The 23,012-nt window shown below is 36.2% G+C and overlaps 4 protein-coding genes across 5 annotated transcripts; 2 read left to right on the forward strand and 2 right to left on the reverse strand.

Annotated features, from left to right (window-relative positions):
- The first annotated feature begins 5,421 nt into the window (after nucleotides 1-5,421).
- GABPI (zinc finger DHHC-type palmitoyltransferase GABPI) lies at nucleotides 5,422-12,059 on the forward strand. Of its 2 annotated transcripts, none has more exons than XM_018503048.1 (3): nucleotides 5,422-6,097; nucleotides 6,183-6,359; nucleotides 11,935-12,059. In XM_018503048.1, exons 1-3 carry the CDS (start codon nucleotides 5,565-5,567, stop codon nucleotides 11,963-11,965), a joined length of 741 nt encoding a protein of 246 aa, XP_018358550.1. In that variant the 5' UTR covers nucleotides 5,422-5,564; the 3' UTR covers nucleotides 11,966-12,059. The 2 variants fall into 2 exon arrangements, with proteins under 2 accessions (XP_018358550.1, XP_018358543.1); XM_018503041.1 differs by lacking the exon at nucleotides 11,935-12,059 and adding an exon at nucleotides 6,733-7,023 and having other exon boundaries at nucleotides 5,423-6,097.
- LOC108758246 (trichohyalin) lies at nucleotides 7,131-11,967 on the reverse strand. Its single transcript, XM_018503109.1, has 5 exons — nucleotides 11,610-11,967; nucleotides 10,667-10,853; nucleotides 9,779-10,554; nucleotides 8,796-8,994; nucleotides 7,131-8,515 (listed from the first exon to the last, which is right to left on the reverse strand). The coding sequence occupies exons 1-5, from the start codon at nucleotides 11,816-11,818 to the stop codon at nucleotides 7,883-7,885; spliced, it is 2,004 nt and encodes a 667-aa protein (XP_018358611.1). The 5' UTR covers nucleotides 11,819-11,967; the 3' UTR covers nucleotides 7,131-7,882.
- A 1,168-nt stretch (nucleotides 12,060-13,227) lies between the features above and the next one.
- Nucleotides 13,228-19,190, forward strand: LOC108758452 (PR domain zinc finger protein 10). The gene is made up of 11 exons (XM_018503449.1): nucleotides 13,228-13,736; nucleotides 13,909-14,299; nucleotides 14,407-14,745; nucleotides 14,968-15,300; nucleotides 15,374-15,577; nucleotides 15,662-16,171; nucleotides 16,341-16,605; nucleotides 16,683-16,824; nucleotides 16,884-17,072; nucleotides 17,147-17,338; nucleotides 17,416-19,190. The coding sequence occupies exons 1-11, from the start codon at nucleotides 13,572-13,574 to the stop codon at nucleotides 17,686-17,688; spliced, it is 3,003 nt and encodes a 1,000-aa protein (XP_018358951.1). The 5' UTR covers nucleotides 13,228-13,571; the 3' UTR covers nucleotides 17,689-19,190.
- Nucleotides 19,191-19,322: 132 nt separating this feature from the next.
- LOC108758139 (potassium channel subfamily K member 13) lies at nucleotides 19,323-22,929 on the reverse strand. The gene is made up of 5 exons (XM_018502943.1): nucleotides 22,795-22,929; nucleotides 21,732-21,924; nucleotides 20,872-20,946; nucleotides 20,152-20,557; nucleotides 19,323-19,942 (listed from the first exon to the last, which is right to left on the reverse strand). Exons 1-5 carry the CDS (start codon nucleotides 22,921-22,923, stop codon nucleotides 19,465-19,467), a joined length of 1,281 nt encoding a protein of 426 aa, XP_018358445.1. The 5' UTR covers nucleotides 22,924-22,929; the 3' UTR covers nucleotides 19,323-19,464.
- Between the last annotated feature and the right edge of the window lie 83 nt (nucleotides 22,930-23,012).

The raw sequence follows: 23,012 nt of genomic DNA on the forward strand, positions 1-23,012 counted from the left end.
AAATACTTTATGTAAAATATGATTGCTATGTGATGCTTAAAAATTATGACACTGAAGAATATTAATTATGATTCTTGGTATTCTTGACATTCTTGACATACTATACGTGTGATAAAAATTCACGGCCTTTTTCAGCGAATTATAATTCGGAGAATGACATTAATCTAATTCACAAGTTCAATAACAATTCGTTATATCAAATAATTTAAAACAGATATGTATTATATGATATATGTGTATCTTATTGTTAGATAAATGTTATCTTTTTGGTAGATATTTTATTGACAAATAAATGCATTTAAAAAAATAAGTCTATTCTCAAATAAAAAATTTTAATTTACTTGCTTTTTTATCTAAATAAAATTTTACATTATAAAATTAGTTAATAAGAAAAATTAATAAGAAATATTAGTAAAATAAACCAGAATAAGATTTAAAGTCACATTTAACTTATAGTTTATCTATTATATGCAAAATGTCTCAAAATAAACGAATTAAAAGAGATTCAATTCATGATTTTATTATTTATTAACTTTAAAAGTTTAATTTCCAAAGATCTAATTTCAACTACTATATATACGGAAAGAATGGTTACTGAAATATCTAAAAATTTAGTTATATATAAATAAATATTTGAAAATAATTTTATTGGATTATCAAAATAAGTAATTGTGTACAAGCTATGAGTTACTAAAATATCAAAATTTTTTGTAGCATTGCTTATGACTGAGCGGCCTACATAATTATTTTGATAATCCAACAAAATTATTTTCAGATCTAACTTTTTAAATACTTCAGCAAAATCATTCTTTCAGTGAACTGCTTGTTAAAAAGAAAATTCTATTTGAAGTTTATTTCCGCTAAATTTGAACTCCGCTTGTTCGAGGACACTTTGCAAAATTTTATTGCTGCATTAGAGATGTGAAAATCAAGCTTACTTAATCAAAATTAGCGTCAAAATACGCTGATGCAAGTAAGAAGTTGAACACTGTGTCTATCCGCGCACGTCGACGAACGAGAATACACTCTTCTTGCTCGTCAGTTCGTGTCTCCAGCTCGAGTCTTCAGCTCGGGGTGAACGTCGAGTATTAACTGTCAGCAACAAGGAGGGGAAATCTTCGGTCGAGCCTCCTCCGACTCCTCCAATCGGTTTTCTTCTACGACGAAAAATCGTGATTCACGCAGCGTTGGCCCCTCGCCAGCCTATTGACAAAAGAATCAATGAATTATATAAACGTGTAATGCAAATGCGACATATGTGATGTACACGATAATATGTAACTGATCTTGGAAAGCATAGAAGCGATAGACTTATGCCCGTTTCTGTCAATGTATATTAACTTGAATCTCCATTTAACTTACTTTTTCTTCTTTTCTAATTCTAAGGATCAGAAAAAGATAAAGAGTAAATCAAATCAAGATTAAAATTAAATTATATTGGTAGAAGTATAATGCGTGTCCCTGGCGAAAATAAAAATTAGAGCGTAAGTTGAATGTAAGAGAAAAATGATAGAAGCGTAAAGGGCTTCTAGAAGACGAAAAATGAGACAACGAAACATAAAAGACATTTAGATGTCTAGAAACTTTGTTTACGCTTCTGTCATTCTCTTACATTTGACTTGTGCGATTTTTATTTTCACTAAAGATTGTATCGCCGAAGGAATTGTTAAACGGAAGAATCAAGAAAAGTAATTATTATTTACCACGAACCTATTCATTATAAATATCGGAGACAATTAATCCTTAATTTCTCTATTATCTAGATTCAGTTTCATTAATGGTGCGATCAGCGCGTTAATATCTTGTTGAGTTGAGTCTCTTTTAATTTTACGACCGTTGAAAAAGAACAAATTTGTTAATTCATGATTACATGAATTATGTAATATAACATCTTTCAGTTATATCTGGAAAGTATTAAGCTTATGGATACGCCCCTGGTATTATTGACGGCGACGTTTTTCCATAGTCATAGATAACGTTAGACACAACGTCAAATATCATAGTTGGATGCGCTCTCCAACCCATAATGTTAAACAATCTCTAACAATTTAATCAGTAAACACGACAAACAGTATATACGATAACCGTGAACATGTACAAACAATTGAGAATAGTTCAGTGCACAACAGTCGCATGGCACGATTGTCAATCAATCTTTAATTCGCACACTCGGCTGGTTGTATTATGATGGCCGATTTATCTTAATGAGTTCTACACTCCATCGTGCTTTAATTAACCTCTCACCCTCACAGTACGCCTTATGATAATAACGTGTTAAAGACATGAGTAATTTTTCAGTGTCCGTCTTTAGTGAAATAAAATAACGAATCAATAATAAAATGTTCTTCTTGTAAAAATGTCATTGTTTCTCAACCGTTTATAAAGAAATGACAAAGTATATATCAATATATATAATTTGTCATTTCTTTATAATATATTATATTATATTAATATATATGTTAATATATAGCTTTTACAATTCTACGTAATTAAACGGTATAATTTTTTTATTCACACTCTAAAAAATATGAATGTGGATTTAATTAAACCATGTGATGTTTGTATATAATTCTTGTTGTGTTGATGTTGATAAATATCTAGATATTGATACCATGGATTTTAAATCCACACATACTATCCCTGGCGGATAAATTTTTACGAAAAACTACATAGATAAGACAAGATCTTAAAAAATTTTTAATTTTTCGTATTGTTTGTTAAAAAAAACAAGAAATCCGTCTTCGAACAACACTTTACATCCCATTACAATATCTACGAAAAATTAAGAATTTTTTAAATTTTGCCTCAATCTATGTAGTTTTTCATAAAAATTTTTTTCCATAAGGGGGATTTTGGTATTTAATGCCGATCAACACAGTAAGATTTATATAAACACCAACACCCATGATGTTAAATTCACCCCTATGTTTGTTTAGAATGAAAATATAAATCTTACGTCAAATAAATCTCGCCTCTCCATTGTTACGAATAAAGATCGTTTTCGCGCGTTCGCAGTACCGAATCCGGATTGGCTCGTTCGGATCGTACCAATCCCCAGCATATATGGTTTTGCAAGTAAGCGACGAGCCTTATTTTCTTTTTCTCGTGTTCTATAATTACTTTATCGCCTCGCGGAGTTTTCGTGATCAGCGTGTGACGTCGATAAACAGTGAATCGCCGTCGACGACGATAACGATAACAGTTGACCTTCGTTACTCCCGTCTTGTAAAATTGACAATTAAGAACATCCATTAGAGCACCCATTTCTTGTATTTTCTTGTCTTTCTTACGTTCCCGCCACCCGATTTGTGCGACATCAGCCCGAATCCTTGTTTCTAGATTCCTTTTAAAGATCCACTCGTTTCAAACATATTCCGTTATTTACTTTGTTTTAGTCCTCTGTCTATCTTTTGAAACCTAAACGTATATCAATCTCATTTTAAATATGAAAAGTACAAAAATGTACAGCTAACATAAGCATTTCTAATGAATGGCTGCGTTCAGCAGAAATAACAGTTTTGCAACTATTATAAGTAGAGGTGTTAACAAAATAAGAACCAAATAGGTTTTTTCATAAAATATATTTTTTTCAGTAAAAACAGAAACTTTGTTTTTTGAAAATTCTATTTTTTTAGAAATTGAATTTGAAATTTTGGAAATTTCAAATTAAAAAAAATAAAAATGATTTGAATTTTTGAATTTAAAATTTTTTTGAAATTGAATTTGAATTTGTAACATGAGTATTATTTATTTTTTATTTAGATATAAGCACAGTTTGTAATTTAAAAAACGTTCTTAGTTATTATTTTCAATTAATATTTCAATTACATAATTTTCGTTATCCTCTGAACTTTTGAAATTCAAATGTAAAAAAATCTGAAATTTCATCTTTGACATTACATTTTTATTTAGATTAATTTCCCCCTGTTCTGAATTCCAGTAGTCTCAGAAATTTCAGACTCCTTGTTAGATGTGCTGCAATATAAATAATCAAATTGTATTTTTTTTTTTCATAAAAAAACATATTTTGTTTCAATTTTTGTTCTGTTAAAAATGTTTTTTTTATATCTCTAGTTATAAGACTTTAATATGATTGATCTTATCTTTATTAGTTCTGCATTCAATCTAAATGTCCAAATCATTGATATTTAAAGAATCTTACAACAGTTACATACAAAGCTGTTTCTTCTGTTAAGCACAAATAATATCTACTTTTTATCCAGGGTTGGTAAAAAAACATGTTTTAAACAGTTTAAAATATGCTTAATTGATGTTTTTAATATGTTTTAAACACATTTTTTATCATGTTTAAAGCATATTTGAAGCACACATTGATAAAAACATTTTTAAAAAGAAACATGATTTATTCTTAAAAAAAAACCATTTGTTTGACAACCTTGTGTTTTTAGTGCTACATTCTTGTACTTATATTTCTATATTTATTTCTAAAGTTCCACTGGGATTGCTCTTTATAAGAAACTGTGAATCTTACTCTAAGCACAGAATGTATTAGAAAAGAGAAAGTTGGAACGCAATCCTATCTCGCCCATTTCCATTCTATTCTTCGTGCATTGTAGATGATTATGAAAGCTATTCGGTCTAGTTGTCGATTGAGCATCTGTTATTTCCGTTTTTGTTTCACCAGCGAACATGGATGATGGACATGGATATAAGAAGCGTTGGAAGAACACAGTAAATGTAAACCTATATATAAAAAATTCAATCAGTGTATTTGTTTTTTCAATATTGTCCTGCAATTTGTCCCTTTTTCCCAAGAACCTTTATATTCTCGTTCCGCTCCGAGAAAGTGTATTACTCACATCTAAAAAAATCACGACTTAGCAGGGAAGGTCTTCCGTCTTGGCTAAACGGTCAGGTAGACACTAAGGATTAAGGATCAGTCACGGGAATCACGGGGTATTCGTTGCCGCCAATCACACCTACGTACCTCAATACGACGTTACGAGCCGCATCGAGGTGGCTCCAGTCGGCTCACCGCTTGTTTATGGTTAGCTGTCAATCACGCACCAGGATGACAGCACACACCGACTCCATCGCTGCGGCTCCAGAGTGCAGCGCCGCCGCGAGAGTCTCGCGCGAGATATTCGAGATTCGGAAGGAAGACGAGTGGGACATCGTTCACGTCGTCGCGATCCGCGACGACGCGGGGTTTTATTTCCATTCGAAATGACGTGACAAACGCCACGTGCAGCTTCATGCGATCGTACTTTCAGGAGTTCCAGGTGAAGTCGAGCGCGGCCAGGTCGAGGATACTGGCAAGTATTCGTTTCGTTTGCGAACGGAATATCCTCACGCGATTTGATACTTTCAAATGGCTATCGCCAGCGCTTCCCGCGCGACGGTATCGAAAGCCGTTAAACCCTAACCCCATATTGTCACTGCCGGCGCCGCCGTCGCCGGTCTGGTGTTTGGTTGGGAGATGTCAATGGCGCGATCCGCGGGAGTCGATCTAACCTCGAAAGGCTCCGTTGCGTTTACGCCCCCTGCGTTACATATGTCAGTGTGAAAGCAAAGCACCGCTTCCAGGCCGCCGACGACGAAGCATGACCGTCTGGGAGAGGCTGCGTAATCCGTGCGGTTGGCGCGCGGGCGCCAAGCAGATCTCCGTGGACGCGATGCTGCCGTTGGTGGTGGTGCCGATCCTGGCGGTGATCGCCGCCCAGGCCTTCCTCTGCACAGTCGCCGTGTTCCTGGTCACGCCGGTCCTCGTCTATTACCTGCACCACAACTTCCTCAGGTTTTTACTGCGCACCAAGTTCTTCCTCATGTGGACTATCACGAGCGTACTGATGATGATGCTGGTGTTCGAGATTAGCGTCGTGCCGCTGCTGGAGATCCTGCCCGAGGAGAATCTCGTGTTCATGGTGTGCGTGGTCGGTGGCATGTGGTGTGGCTACAAGACCAAGCTGAACGCGGATGCCTCGATACAGGAGAACGCCGATGCCGTCGACGTCCTGGAACTGGGCGACGGCAGTGGTGAGCTCTGCGCCATGTGCAGGAGAAGGACCCCACCCAAGGCTCATCACTGCCGCTTGTGCCAGACTTGTATACTCAACAGGGAATATCATTGCAAATGGTACCTTGAATACCGTTGAATACCTTTTCCTTTGATACAGAGTTATGTAACTTCTTGTATTAACTACTTTGGCTTTCTTTTTCAGGCTCGATTGTTGCGTAGGTTCCAGTAATTTAAGGTGGTACGTGAGCTGTTTATTCTTCTCCGCAATTGCTTTTATATATGGCTCCAACTTGACTATGACTAGCGTCTGTCATCCTTTCATACTGATTGGAACTATACTCCTACCCGATGACTGCAGTGACGTGTATCATCAATTAGAGTATGTATATATCGTATTTTCTAATTACACTTTGATACACTGAGAATATCAAAATATGTTGCATATAGTTCTTCAAATTATTCCACAAGATGAAAAGTATATATGAAAAGTATATCACGAGCACGAGCGGGAAGTGTGAATGATATCACTGATACCAATACTTAATGAAGTAAACTGGAAAGATACAGGGGATTTATAAAGTTTTATAATCGCAAGATAATGATAATTGTCAGGCCTGCAAGATGTATTGTCGTAAATAATATCTTTTATTTGTTTTCTGATATATAAAAGTTCGACCGATAACGTGTCGCGCAACTGTTTGTTGCGAACGTTCGAGCTCGATCGATATGTAATAATGTGTATATTGTTTCAGCATCGCACTTTGCTTCGTCTCCGCTTTGTACAGCCTCTTTGTGGGACTAGTGCTCTTTTGTTATCTTATATATCACCTACGGTTGCTCTACATCGGCACGACATCGAACGAGCGACGATTGAACATGACAAATCAGTCCGACTATAGAATGTTAAATGTATCTCAGCTGTTCTGCTGCAAAATTTAGGATTGTTATCTATAGAGATGTGCGAATAGTTTGAATTCGAATCAAATCGAATCATAGTATATTCTCTTTCTTGATTCGATTTGTTTTTGAATCTGAGACATTCAAAATCGAACAAGTTCGAAATTTCAATTCATTAATGATTTGATTTCAAATTTGATTTTCCAGAAAAATTTGATTTTTCAAATTTTTATTTTCAAATCAGAAAGATTTGATTCGATTCGACGCAAAAATTTCAAATTTGATTCAATTCGTTTTTGAACTTGTTACCAAAGATTCGATTTGATTCGCACACCTCTATTTACAAGCTAGGTTACTGAATTTATTTCACACAGTGTATATATTACACTCTGTACAAAGGATATAATGAAATCAAATTCGATAAACTAGAGAACGGTAAGACCAAAATATTTGTCATAGCGCTAAGTGTAATAAGTTCACTTAATACAAATGGATGAAAATACAATAATAACGTTGGCTCGATTGCACACTATTTTCATCCATTTAATGTATCCTGATGTCTAAAACTCATAATTCATGAAAAGTATAATAGGTATATTACTTCCCTAACATCGTGAAATCATGTTCAACATGTCATGAGGCATCGAGACTTATTACATTCGTCATCCTTAATGTATCGCAACATGTGCGTAATATTTGTATATTTATTATAACTGTGATAAAATCGCCATTGTACGAGTAATATAGTAAATTGTATTAATTGAATACACACATAGACACACACGCACACACACACACTCACGCACGCACACAAATACTCTAAAATAAGTTCAAGTAAAAAGAAACTTAAATACGTTTGTACAGTAACGTGATTTGCGTTTTATTTTACATAAAAGAGTATTATTTTTGCGTGTACTTAGGACTAAGACTTACTTACCTCATTCAGATACGAGGCCAACGATTGTCGTACAGTATTAAATCTAAGTTATTTCTAAATTTGTTACACTAGTCTTCTAATATTACACCTCTTTGCCTGGGATCAAAATCTGGGATTATTTCTTGCACAATTTCCCGCCACATGTTTCTTAGTCGCTTTCTCTCCAAGATAACCGGTATCATTTCTGGATATCTTTTCCACATGTTGAAATACTTAATTTTCAACTTTTCTTCGTAGTGTTGTAAGGCTAAATGTTCACGTTTCAATTCTTCTACTTTGCATTTTATAGTTTTTATCTTCCACATTTTGAAATATTTATTCTGTAATCTCATGTCGCAAAAGTCTCTCGCCACTTGGTCCTTTCTTTTCTCCTCCTTCGCGACTTCTTTCCACTTCTGCAACCCGTACCGCAATAAATTTCTATTGTACAACGATGTAGCTAACTCGAATTTAACGTTATTCTGACGTTCCGTTTCCATCCTCCACATCATGAACACTTTTCGCAGCAAGCACCGCTTATAGTAGTCGTCGGCTTTCTTCATATCATTATTCTTCTTTTCGACGAGCGCGGTTATATAACGTCGCAACAAGTATTTGCGATAAAATGCTTCCGCCATGGCATTTAGTTTCTTACATCTTTCTACTTCGTGCGCTCGTTGTCGCTCCCGTTCCTCACGCATTCTTCTCGCTTCGCGCGATGCCTGAGGACGGAAAAATCTTAGATTAAACCCGGGTATGTTTCTAAATGTAGCGTGTAAGAGGCATTAGAGGATAAAGTACTTTATTATGTTATAGAACGAAGTACAAAATAAACGAGATATTATATCATTAATGTAAACTAGAGTATTACGGTATAATATTTACTGAAAACGTCCCTCGCAAGAGATAATTTTGTTAACAAGGTGAAAGCTATGAGAGTCTAAGTGTACTATATTCACTCAATACGATATTAATATACTTTGACCTCTCATATTATCTGACCTCTTGTTGCAATCTTTTCCTCTCTTCTTCCTCCGCTCTCCTGGCAGCCTCTTCTTTCCTCTTCTCATCTTCTAGTTTCTTTCGACGTGCATCTTCGCGCAGCTTTATTCTGTCTTTCCTCGCTTCCGCACGCGCTTCCATTCTCGCTAGAAATTTAGGAGGGCTTGGTATCCGAACTGGCGCTATCAGGGATTTGTCCCTGTTAATTAAAGAAGAGCGTATAATTAGGAATCCGCTAAGCTGAATTAAGTGTTTGCATAATTCGATTTAATCTACTATGACACGAAGGACTAGACTCTGAATATCTCCTCTTTAAGGTACTTTCTACTTCACGAACCATAGAAAGAGCAGTACGTAAAGCAAGCAATATAATCAACGGTCCACTTTAATTTGGCCCACAAGATCTGAGCTTCCAGCGTCTTTACGCTTTGCGTCATCGTCGTTCGTTATAAAAGAGCTAGTTATTCAAAATACACTCACACACTGTGCGAATAGACACACACATCTGATGCAAACAACGTCATAAAAGAGAGATATATTTTACGTGGAACATAAAGATGATTTGAGAAGATGTGATTATTATTATGATTACTAGTTGAATTTCAAAATTTCTATTGATGTACGGAAGGAAAGTGATGGAGTATCTAAAGTTAGATACAAATCTGAAAATAATTTTATTGGACCATTAAAATAATTCTGTAGATAATTCAAGCATGATAAACAATGTTATAAAAAGTTTTAACATATTAGCAATCAGCTTGAACGTCTTACATAATTACTTTGATTTCCAGTAAAATTATTTTCAGATCTGTATCTAGCTAAACTTTTAGATACTTCAGCAAAACCCTTTTTTCTGCGCAAACTCGACCGAGAATCGTATTCAAGAATCAAGAATTTATTGAATTTACTGGAGTCCCCGAGATAAAAAATTTATAATTACATTTTGACGAAATGAAATAAGACGCTCATAATTACAGGACTACCTGTAGCCTGCTTGTCTCATCAGTTGGATCAAAGATCTTCTAGTCTGCTGACCGCAGTGGGTCAGAGTCTCCCTGGCTGCGTTCACCGTTTCCTCGCTGGACCTCATTATTTCCTCTTGCACCTGCTTTAGCTTCAGTTCCTCGATGATCTTGTTCTGTTCTGCCAATTTCATCTTCTGTTTGCGAATAATCTCTTTCTGAGCGTTCAATCGACACTGTGCCGGCGACTCGACAATGAACGGCTTGGAAGGAAACTTCTTTTTCAGAGATTCGGAGTCTCTCGAGTTTGAGAGAGGATCCTTTGACTTCGTTCTTTGATTTAACTTTAACTCCTTCTGTACCTCTTTGATAGTATCAACGAGCATCTCGATCTTCGGCACGTCAGGATTTTTCGCTGCTTGTTCTCGTTGAGCCTTCACCTTCTTCACATACATCTTCCATATATGAATGTACGATTTCAGTTTTCTTTGCGACAAGATGGTCTGGATACGAGTCATGATTTCGCAAAGACGGCGTTTATCCCGCGCATTTTTTCGAAGAGCTTCGAAATATGATCTTAATATATTTAATTGCTGCTCTTTCGATTCGTTTGGTTTATCTTTGATGGTCACCTTAATGCTACCAAAAGGCGCTATCTCGATCCCGTTTGTCGAATATCGCTTGCTGTCCTTCAATTCGGCAGAAGAGACTTCCGCGATTGGCTTTTTATTTTTCTTTTGAGTGACTGTTGGCTTTTGCTCGATCGGTTTACTCCTTCTTTTATTAATGAGAATTCTCTGTAAATGTTTAGCTTATTGTTAATATAATTTAGATATTTAAACATTTATGATATATTCGCAGGTACGTGATTCAGTCTTAGTAAATATCTAATTTACTGCTGAGCTTCACCTTGGCTCTGCTGGATGTCCTCCAAAAGTTTTCATCATCCGAACTAGCTATATTCTTTCTACTGCACAATCCGCAAAATTTAGGACGGGACTTTTGCAAATCTTGCTCAAATTTGCGTAATTCTCTCTGTATGAAAGCTTGTTCTCTTTTCACCTGCAGTTCCTTCATTTTTTCCTGCGTTAGTAATCTGTAAATGCATTGATGAAATCCATTTTTGTACCATTTCCTTTTTGTCATTTTTGCCAAGTTGCCTAATTATTTTATCAGAATTTTTCCAAACTTTTATGTAAATTCCAGAATTTTAAAATGATTTTATAACCTTTCACAAAATTTCTTAGATTTTTTATACAAATTGAAACACTTTTTAGAATAAGTGCCAAAAAAGTCTGTATCTTTTTTTTGTTCTATATGTAAATTCTGAAAGTTTATATCTTTCTAAAATTCTTTTATAAAGTTTGAATTTAGAATTCTTACATAAATCCTTTGAAATATTCTAAGACTTTTCATTTTATAATCTCTGATGAAGTCTTACAAAATCTGAAAAAATTTAAGATATCTTTTAGATTTTTTATTGTAAAAGAAGAAATATATAGTATCATAGAAATATATGTTAAAATATTTCAGAATACACATATATATGAAAAATTCTGAGACAAGATTCTGAAATAAGATGTAGATTTTCTTAGTATTTCTGAAAAGTTTCCAATTCGCATAAAATTCTGAGAAAAACTTTTACTGATGTCATATCAGTATAATTAAAATAAACACTAAAATCACAAATTTTATTAGCGATAATTTATAGATTTTATATGTTTGCTAGGCTTATGTAAGTAGACATATTATAAATAAAATATAAATAGACATATTATAAATAAAATATAAATAGACATATTATAAATAAAATCTGCACTTTTATAAATATATATAAAGTTCGAAGGTATACCTTCTAGCCTCCGCTAAGACAGAAGACTTTACTAGAGAACTTGTCAGATCCTCACGAAATATTCTATGCCTCGCGTCCATTACCACATTCGGATCCAGGAAAGTTTTTCTTTCGTCTTCCAGCATTCGTCGTTTCTCAGACGGCTCGAAAATCGTCACTTTCATCATTTCGTCCATCAGCTTCCTCACTTCATCCTCAAACATCACCATGCTTGTCAATCAAAGACAATTGAAATGATAATCAATTTAAATGTCCACTTCGTATTACTTTGTATCGTGGACTGCGCCAAACCCTTATTTATCCGTGTTTGTTTCCTTGTTGTTAGGGAAAGCTTCAACCCCCCCAGTGTCAGGTGAATATAAGGGTCCCAACGACTCCCATTCATTAGTTGGACGTAGAAGACGAAGGTGGGAGCGATAATCGCTGGAGAAATGCAAATATTAAGCGACATGCCGATATCCTTGCATAATAAATAAATACTTAAAATTTTTGTTAATTTTTTAAAATTAATGATATAGTCGAGAATAATTAATAACATACATAATTCAATTTGGAATTTTTTAATACGAAAATATTATCTATATCCATAAATATTGTATAATTAAGAGATATAATAGAAGATAACAAATTCACTGAACGAATAAAATTTTAATGTACTATTATTTTAATTATAATTATCTATATCCAGGTAGAACATAAAATCATAATACGATCGAGATCTCGCAAAGTAGGAGTTATTAAAAAAAGATTATAATATTATTTGATACACTTTTGACGATGATTTTTGTAATAAATTTTTGACATGATTTTAAGTGTTTTTTTAACTTTCTAGTTAAAAATAATGATCCCAGACAGCACACAATATTTACAAAATATTTATAAAATATTTAGAAATATTTATAAGATTTATTTTAAATATTTTGTAAATATTTTTGTGGTTTTAGATTGCACAGATCATAAATATTTATTATAAATACTATGAAATACTTATTAGAATAGTTATAGTAAATGCTATAAAAATACTTAATGAGACATTATAATCCAAATAAAAAATACTTATTAAAAATATTTATTTATATTTATCATAAATATTGCATAAAATATTTAGTCTATATTTAATCTATATATTTATTCTAATATTTATTCTATATTTTAATAATATTTCGGATAAAGCTTTATATAAAATATCTATATAACATTTCAAAAAATGAATATTTATAAATATTCTGTGCTGTCTGGGATATGTATTATGTCACATACTTTTTAGTCAAAAAGTCACTTATTGACAATTATATGACATTAATTTTTTTATAATGACTGCTGTTTGATGTCATCTTGATTTTGATTACGATTATTATGATTTTGTCTTCTTTTTATATACTTCTTAATAACAAATAAAGAGAAATTTTTTTTTTCTTTTACTTTGCGCGTTTATATGATAATTAGTAATATACTTTTAGATTTTACGGTTTTTATAAATAAACCTATACAATTATAAAATAATAGCGCGCAATCTGAAAGTCTGTTTTGTTGGTCGAAATTCAAAGTTTCCCGCCGTCTCGACGTTAATCAATCGCGATGCGAGATCGGCATCGTCGACTGTCAGGGGGCCAGTTGCTGCAGCAGTACGTGCATCATCAACTAGTAAGAGGTGCATCGACTTTGAAGCTTATATGTGAGGCTGGCGAGTCTTCTCGTGTGAGTTCAAAATAACGGAGGTCCGTGTAACGAACACCTGTTTCCTGCCTTGCGCGCGATGTCGTCGACCGCCCGCGTCGTTCCTGGAATACCGAGGGTCGTGCGTCGCGGTTAGAGCGACCTGGTGTTATCCTTACAGTCCATCAATCTTGGTCAATCTCTCCCGCGTATTCTCGTGTGCAAGTCTCCACGGTCGAATGTGACTGTAATATAGGCACAGACGACCAAACCACGGACTCCGCTGGTGCGATACGTCAACGTAAGATGGATCCAAGGGGCCCTCCTGAGGGGGCCCCTGCCGAGTCCTTCGAGATATCTAGCATCGACAGGGGGGCTGACATCTCAGTGAATTGGCCTACAGATCATCCTTTTGCCTCGTCGCTGTGCGAACAGCCGAAGAAGCTGAACAACAGGCTCCTATTCCTGACTGTGAGTAATTCTTCTACATAGTACACTTTATCAGAAGGACGTCTTTATCTAGGAACGTTCTTAGGATGTAGGACATCTTCTGGGAACATCCTTAGGACTTCCCTGTATTGTATATATCTTGATGATGAACATGTCAGTAGCCATCTTCATGATGTAACCGCTCTGTTGCTAGGTGGAATATGTGGAAGATCAATCCCGACTGTTTCCTACGTACGAGCAGATCTCCTTTTCTCCGAGGGCGGCTTCTCCCCTATCAGAGTTTGAGCATCGAGTCAGCCCGCTGGATCCAAATATGAGCTCTACTGCTAGATATTCTCCCACACCGGTCCAACTACCTTCCTCTCCCTTTCATAACTCTGTTGTTGTGCTGCAAGGTCCAACATCACCCTTAATGTCCCAGCCTGAACCAAATATACGAACCAGCATCAATTATGTGACTCAGCTGGCTCATCCGATTGACACTCAGACTGTACCTCAAACGGATGGTACCACAGACTTTGTTGGCAATGGGAATGAAGACGGACTCGTGTCCAGCGTCAGCAGTGAATTAATTTTAATGCAGGGTAAAAGTTTGTTTTTATTAAATAAAATATATATTATACATATTATATATATTATATATGTTAGATGATATTTTTATTACTCTTTGACTGTTACATAACACTTTCAGAAACTGCACCCGAGTTGGAATCTTCGACGACTCCCTTGATGCTAACAGGAATACCAGGCACAGACTTTGCTCTAACTAGAGACTTCCTGGTGATGCAGGATGATCAAATAAATGTTATCAACACGTTTAAAAATCAGAACATGGAGATAGAGGACAACCCTATCGCTTTACCTATTACTGAAGATGCAAATAAAGAAAACAACAATCTTGCTTTGTCAGAGTGTGATAAAGAAATTGAACAAATTACCGAAGACCCATTGTCCATTGAGAAGAAAAAAATAGTTGAGAAGAAAGATGTAAGGAGATCTAAACGACATATAACAGATAAGAAAAATTTCTGTAAGTATATTTATTCTGTAAGCATGTAATGATAAATATTACTTTATTATTACTTTTTTATATAAATCATAAAGTAAAAGAAAAGCAATGCTTTTTTACTTTATGATTTATATAAATATACAATTTATTTAAATTTAGAATTTATTTCTTGGCCTTAGTCTCTCTTTTATATATTATTTTTCTTTATATAGTTTTTTATATATTAGATGGGTATTTTTGCAGGGGGAGATGACGAATATGACAGTAATTGTGCCAAAGACGATAGCTCTAATTTAACTGATGTATGCGCTATCGCAGATCAACCTGTACCATCGCGTGCTGTAGCAACACTGCCAGGATCATATCTTTTGTTAAACAAACTGTCTACATCGCATGGTTCAGCAAATAACGTAACCTACGGAGTTTTTGCGAAACGTAATATTCGAAGACGCACACAATTTGGGCCCATAGAAGGTGTATTGTGCACTTATGATGGCTCGTCCTTCGAGAATGTTTTGCCACTGCTCTATGAGACTCAGGATGGAGAATTTTTGAAAGTAGATGTTTCCAACGAAAGTAAGTGACGTCTACAGCGTTTATTCGTTTCTTATTAAGATACTCGAACTTAAATCCCCCCATATGTTTTCAGATACTTCAAATTGGATGCGTTTTGTGCGACCTGCACTGACATATAAAGAACAAAATCTAATAATTTGTCAACAGAAAGATGGAATAGTGTTTTTGACTAATAGAAACATCTCGCCAAAAGAAGAACTGAAAGCAGGTCCTAGTCCAGACTATGCAAGTCGTAGAAATTTACCAATACTCAAACCAGATATAAAAGATGAAAAAGGTATAAACAGAATATATATAATGTATTATATTCTGATACATTATAATAGATATTGACCAACGCAAATTAAATCCTTATTTTTAGAAGTGGTAAATCAAACATCCACATGGCCACGTTTGGATAATAATTCTTACAATCGACGTATAAAGATGTTTCGCGACAGAAACATGAAAGAAAAGGAGAACTCGCGGCAGAACAAGTGTGACAAGGAGTGGAAATGTTCCGTGTGTAAATTGATTTTCAGGACTGCATGCCTGCTTAACTTGCACATGGCCATTCATTCTTCTAACAATATCAAAATTGAGAATCAAATGTCCACATGCCCACAGTGTGGACAAGAATTCCAGAAACAAAGCGAATTGGTGAATCACGTGTCTCAGCACGGACGAACGGCGTTACCTAAGGCAAAGCGATTAACTCCTCTAGGTTCATACAAGTGTTCAATGTGTTACAAACGTTTTGCTACAAAGATACGATTACAACAGCACTGTTTGGCGCATGGTGCTGAGGACCAAAAACCACTGCCATGCAGTATTTGCTTGAAACGATTTATGAACAACTCCGCGTTGTCCGGTCATCTGAAAACGCATAAAGGTAAATCTATAATGGATCAATAAGAGTTAAATAATCCGAGGTGCACAGTTCGTCTTTTATTTTTTTTCTCTTCAATGTGAAAAAAAGAAAAATTGAACCATGCGAATTCAGTTAAAAAGAACAAACTTCTGGTATCAATTGCTATACTATAACAATTCTGTATTTGCAGAAAACAAACAGGTCTTTGAGTGCCCAATGTGCAGGCAGCTATTTCGCCAAGGTACGATGCTAAAGGATCACGTTGAGACACATAGAAATCAAGATGGTATATTCAGTTGCCCTCACTGCCAGCGAACGTTCATCAAGTATTCTGTCATTCGCAAACACATTCGGGCACATCATTGCGAAAGGAAGCACAAGTGCCAGCATTGTGCGAAACGTTTTCCGACGGTCGACAAATTGCGAATGCATCTGTTAAAGCACTCCGATCACAGGTACAATTTTAATTCGACTATTTGTCGATCATGTTAATAAGATAAAATTAAAATTTAATTAACTTTTGTTTGTTCAGAGAATTTCATTGCGCGAACTGCGGTAAACGATTCAAAAGGAAAGATAAATTGAAGGAGCACATGACTAAAATACATCATTCTCAAACGGTTAATGGAGAACAATTGACACAGAACAACCAGGCGAAGAAATTTGTGCCAAAGGTATGTCAAAATAAAAAATATGTGATTGATTATACATTACTCCATTATTTTATTAATAGATAAATCCGAGCGATTACAATCGCTTTATTTACAAATGTCATCAATGCCTGGTGGGTTTCAAACGAAGAGGAATGCTGGTAAATCACTTAGCGAAGCGGCATCCCGATGTCGCTCCCGAATCTGTGCCAGAATTGAACTTGCCTATCTTGCGACAAACCAGAGATTACTATTGCCAGTATTGCGATAAGGTATCATCACGAAATAAAATTTTTTTGAGTAGAGATAAAATTATCGTATTTTTTAATATATTATATTTTTTAAGGTTTATAAAAGTAGCAGCAAGCGTAAAGCACATATCATGAAGAACCATCCTGGCGCGGCCTTGCCGCCTAGTAACCGACAAGAGGAATCCGAATTTTCAGGACTGCCGAATCCAAGCTTCAGCCAGACAGTAGGCAGCATTACGACTAGTCCTCAAAGTTGCCAATGGTGTCATAAACAATACGCCAGCAAGGTGAATTTTATATAAGGGTCGATTATATTTATTAATTGACAATCTGCAAAAGTTAATAAGTATATATTTTATTCAAGGCAAAGCTGTTGCAACATCAACGAAAGAAACACGCGCATCTGATGGAGCCGGCGGATCAAGTACCGCGATCGCGAAACCGGCCGCCACAAAATCAAAATCAACCACCCACGCTGAACGATAACAACTTTATGATATCTGATTATATACAAGGATGCGATGGAGATTTCCTGAAACAGAAAATAATCAAACTAACGAACGACGTTGATCTAATAGGCAATGGTGGTCTGGAGATGATTGGTCAACAGTTTGTACGTATGCGCGACATACGTTGAGGAAAAACGCGGCATCCTCATAGAGGGGATGAGCGTCGCCAATTTATCGAGATATGAATCTCGCGACCTTTGTACGCAGTCGAGATAGGCTGCGTTTTTTTGCTGCCGTTACCAAAATCGAGGCGACGTCGCCTGGACGAAGCGACGAAGCGTGTCGCCCGAGAATATTTGGGAATATACACGGCTTTGTCAGCGTCGGTGCGAAACACTCGGCGCTGTTTTGTTGATTGTACACGTTGATTGATCGACAATGACGACGGTTACTGATGATAACTAGTGGCTTTGGCGGATTTGTTGGAAACGAAGCACGCAGTTTTAAGAAACTTTGCCCGAGCCTCGGAAAAAAAAAAAAGAGAAATGAGTAAAAACGTTGACTGAAAACCAACGAGGCTCGAATCTACTTGCGACGGAGAACATTGTAGTCTCGTACAATTGTTGAGAGCTTTTCTCAAAGTATTAAGAGTACCGTAAAGAGAAAAAGAAAAAAAAAGGTAGAACAAGTCCTGATACTATCGGCACGCCACTTGTGCTAGGCCTGGTAGTTTTACTTTAAAAATCCGATGTCATTCGAGTATGAAGTAGATGGACGAAATTTAAATGACGAGTTTAAAGAGATATTAAAAAGGTCGGTTTAAATCTGGCAGCGGACGGGTCCGCTACGTCTTAGATCAGCGTGGCTTCTTCCGTACGACGGTGATTGGACGAGTAATGTTAAAGATTTATTATTCGCAACGTATTTGGCTTCACTCAATGGCGAGCGATTGTCTGTAGATTACGTGAAAGCTTGCGATCTCTGTAAGAAATCGTCCATTTCACTTTTTGCTCTTTCTCTCTTTCTCTATCGTAATTCCAAGATCGTAATTCTCGTAAACGCTTGCGTCCACGTTCTCATTTTAGAATAATATACAAGTAACATGCGTTCTTAGATCTTCAACGGAACATACTGTTTTCACGTAATCGTTTCGTAATCGCTGGTCTCATCCACGTATGAATCTAGTCGTCACAGCCGAGAGCTCGTTTGAATCGTCGACTCGAGATGTCCGGTTTAAATTGACGCACGGTACTATAGTTACGTAGCCAAAGGGACGTTCGTCCTCGCGATTTTACGAACAGCAGGAGCAACGTACGTGTATTTTAAGCTGTGTATTTCCGCCGCGCGTTCACTCACACGTAAGCACACGTACATCAAGAGTTTCCGCAAAGATTGTCCAAAGATTGTATATTCCGCAACGTGTCTGAATTCGGATAATTGTGCCCTCTCGTAAAACCCTATCCGATTGTGTGTGTCGTAAATAAAACTCGCACGAACGATTTTCACATTCAAGAGAAATTCACCGATGAAACACGATGACGATGTTGAATTTATTTTACACGACGCGGTATATACACGACGTACATTGTCGCAATTACGAAAAACAAGAGATTGCATGTTTGTCGATGTCGTTGAGTACATGGAGGATTGTACTGTAAACATGACTTAAATAAAGTTATTCGATGAGCGATACGAGACAATGATATCATTTATTATATTCAACATCAAGAGTCGCAATATTATAAAGCAAATTAGATATATAAAAGAATTGCAGGAACAAGTTCACAAGAATATCATGATTAATTTCTATATTAATAATTTTTAGGCAACATAGCACACATAATGTCGACAAATTTGCTTTAAAAATTGGCAAATGCTTGCGAGATGAACATCATAAAAAATACGATTGACACAGATGTACGCTTTTACATATTTTCTGTAGCTTCTATTATGCCATAATTTTTCTATCTGTTTATCGTGCTTTTGCTTTCAAATTTTTCGCTGGCAATCGCAAGCGGACCCACCGCTCCGGGCTTCAACACCTGATGATTCGGCGTAGCGGCGAGCGATCCTCCACCCTTTTGTTTCTGTGCGGCGTCATACAACTGCTTCTGCATCATAGCCAAAGAAACTTTATTCGCGGACAGGAATTCCTTCATGGAGACCAGTTCGCCCGACATCCTGCGAGGCGTCTCTGAGTTATCCTGCGCCCTGATCGAGTCCCTACTAACAAGCCTGTTCGGCCTCCTCTTCGAATAGTATACGGTAGATACAGAGGACTGTCTCCTTGGTAAATACGGTGCCGCTACATTCCGATTACCGTATTGTAATTTATGTATCACGTAATTCAGGCCCTGCTTTATTACGATCGATGTGACGTTCAGCAAGGAGTATATACAGCAACATCCCACCACGAGGAAAACAAAATTCGTGAATCTATACCTGCATATATGAAGAATAAAACTGCTGTATATTTATTTGCGTTTTCAGAGCTTTAATGCGAAAAGCTACTGGCGCGTCTTAGTTAAAGAAAAATCACAAATTTGTTAGAATCTTTCATTGAAAGTTTAGTTTACAGAAATTCAATTTGCGCCTTGAATAAATTATACGAATTCGATTTCGTTTTGGCGAAACAATCTTCGCAATCTTACCAATGTACGTAAGGATAGTTTGGCTGTTGCGTGCTAACGAAGTCGCCGAAGCCGATAGTGGTGAAGCTCACGAAGGCAAAGTACAGCGCGTCGAAGTAATTCCAGCCCTCCAGCGGCGCGTAAAGTGCAGCGGCACAACAGGCTACGATGCAGGAGGTGACGGATAAATAGAACATGACCCAGTACACGCTCGGTTTCCATTGATCCAGGTTCACATGGTCGTCGTCATCGTCAAGGATGTCCGGCAGAGATGTTCTCTGGGTGCTCGACGATTTGGGGATCCGTCGGGATGTCAATGTAGTCTTACGGAGACGTCTTCTCAATCGACGTACATGCCAGCTACGCAAGATCCACGCCAGGAGAGTAATGATTCTCTCCAAAAAGAGATTGAAGAACAAGATGCCGCCTAAATTATTACTTAATGTTAGGATCAAGTAGCTTCATTAAGGTGCCGTTCCACTAATGTAACATTAACTTTAATCGGTTTAATTTATTATTTATATTTTTGTATTCGTATTGTGTGTAGAGTAAATTGAACTGAGATCGAAATTAATCTTATATAGGTGGAACTAAGCCTATGTAATGTATTTAAGTTTTCATTCTAGATTCATGAAATTTTATTTTGTATTATTACAACTAGATTATTTTTAATATTGTTACTTATGATTTTTTAAGACATCTTGTTGTTATTAAGTATAAATGTAGATTTTTTATTATTACCGGAACAACCGAAGAAACCATAAAGAACAACTGCCGCTTTACCCGCCGTTGTCTGGGGTGCGGTGCTTCCGTATCCTACAAAGTAATTTCAGTATCACGCTTCTTTCATTTCAGAAATATATTACACGACGACGAATGCACACATATATAGAGATCGACGACCAAAGGACAAGCCAGAGTTGTGTGGATAAGTGCAAGACTAGGTCGCGGGATATTAGCATTCTGGAATTCACCAGAACATTCTCATGCATACACCGGCCGACGACCCTTATCCCCTTACTTAACGTCATTATGACCAAGTTTTGCCGAGGAATGCGATCACCTCGACAAAACTTTTCTCTATAGTGTATAAATACGCGGTACATCGCGAAGTTATTAGTACTCGAAGAGTATAAGAAATTAAAAAAAAGAGCAATTATTTAATTATTTGAGGTACGATGGTCCCTTTATTTTTTTATTTATGTTATATAAATGATAAATTTATTCCAGAGTATAACCGAAGATCATACAATTTTCTTTCATTTTAAAAATAAAAATCCGAGAAATAAGATTATGTAACTTAAATTTAATCCGCTAAATTCACGAATACTGATTAAAATTAATAAGAATAATTGTAATAAAAAAATTTTGACTTTTACAGATATTAAGATCTCGAGTGCGGAATCGGGCAAGAGCGTCTTCTTGAAAGTCGATTTGTTTCGCGACATCGTGAGAACAAGGAACTAAAAAAGTATGAGGGAGCAAAGTGCTTGACATGAATCCGGTAAATCCTACTGACCCAGATACTCTCGGCTACGTTGTGGATACGGATGATTAGTAACTGGCATTCCCATTATAGTATATTGCACTATGTTTCTTACCGATCGTAGAAACTATGGTGCCAACGAAGTGAAAGCTACCGGGAAAGTCCCAGCGGCGTCTCTTGTTAATGATGCCGGTAGCGGAAGCGTTGCCGTAGGCATATAGCAGCTCGTGCAGCCTCTGCAAGGCCAAGGGGCTACCTCGCAGGTGGTGCTTCCGAAACGTGTGATAGACCCGCCAGAATTCTGTGGCCTATGCGCATCACCAAAAAGTATCAATAAATATAAGAATCATCTGTTTTAATTCGGGAATAAACATTTTGGATATCTTTATACTTCTGCGACTAAAAAATATGAATTATAAAGTATTAAATACCAATGAAAAAATAATCGTAAAATTATAGAGACGTCAGATTTAAAACACTGAAGGACTCCTGATTTAAACGCAATAAAAAATGACAATAAAATGAGGTCCGTTAAAAGTCGGCATGGTAAACGGAGGGTAGTAAATTAATACAAAAATTCATAACTGTTCGAAATGTACAGTTTGTGAATAAATTTTTAATTGAATTATTAAATGAATTTTTGTATTAATTTATTGCACTCTGTTTATCGCACCGACTCCTAATGGCTCTCATGTTATTGTTCTTTTCTGTTTTAAAATATTGTTTTGAATGGATATTATTTAACGTATTATTTAATAACTTCTTTACTAACTTTTAAATATGTAATTCCTTCGAAAACCCGCAAATACTAATTAGGATGTAAAAACACCAGATGATTGTTAAATAGTTTACGTAAAAAAAATCAGGTGATTTTACTCTGAGATTGAATATAATTCTTCAATCCTGATTTGTAGATTTCATAATAATAGTATATTTATCGATCACGTACAAAAATACACACAAAATTCATTGATTCATTTGATGTGAATTACACTTGATGATAATTTAGAAAGAGAAATTTCAATTTTCTTCGTATAAAGATCACTGTAATCTCTTAATTTTAATTTAAGAGACATTTTCTCGATCTGTGATTCCTTACTTTATATTTCTTGTAAGAATTATAGCGGAAGTAAGAGTAATTTTATGTATATATATATATCCGGATACATTTTTTGTACCTGTCGTATCTCGAAATCGCTTTCCAGCCTTTGAAAGAGGGCCGCGCCTGCGAGCATGTACGCTGCCAGGACAACGGCAAGGAGGATAATCCTGGCGTTGTCCTCCGCGAGGCCTCCGCACAAGCACATCACCGGCGACTCATCTTTCCGACAGCCGGTGGCTGCTACGTGCGATCCCCACCGTGCTTTTCATCCGGTGCGGCGCAAGCTCGGCGGCC

Source organism: Trachymyrmex cornetzi, unplaced genomic scaffold (genome assembly GCF_001594075.2).
Source record: "Trachymyrmex cornetzi isolate Tcor2-1 unplaced genomic scaffold, Tcor1.1 scaffold1017, whole genome shotgun sequence".
Classification (NCBI taxonomy): domain Eukaryota; kingdom Metazoa; phylum Arthropoda; class Insecta; order Hymenoptera; family Formicidae; genus Trachymyrmex; species Trachymyrmex cornetzi.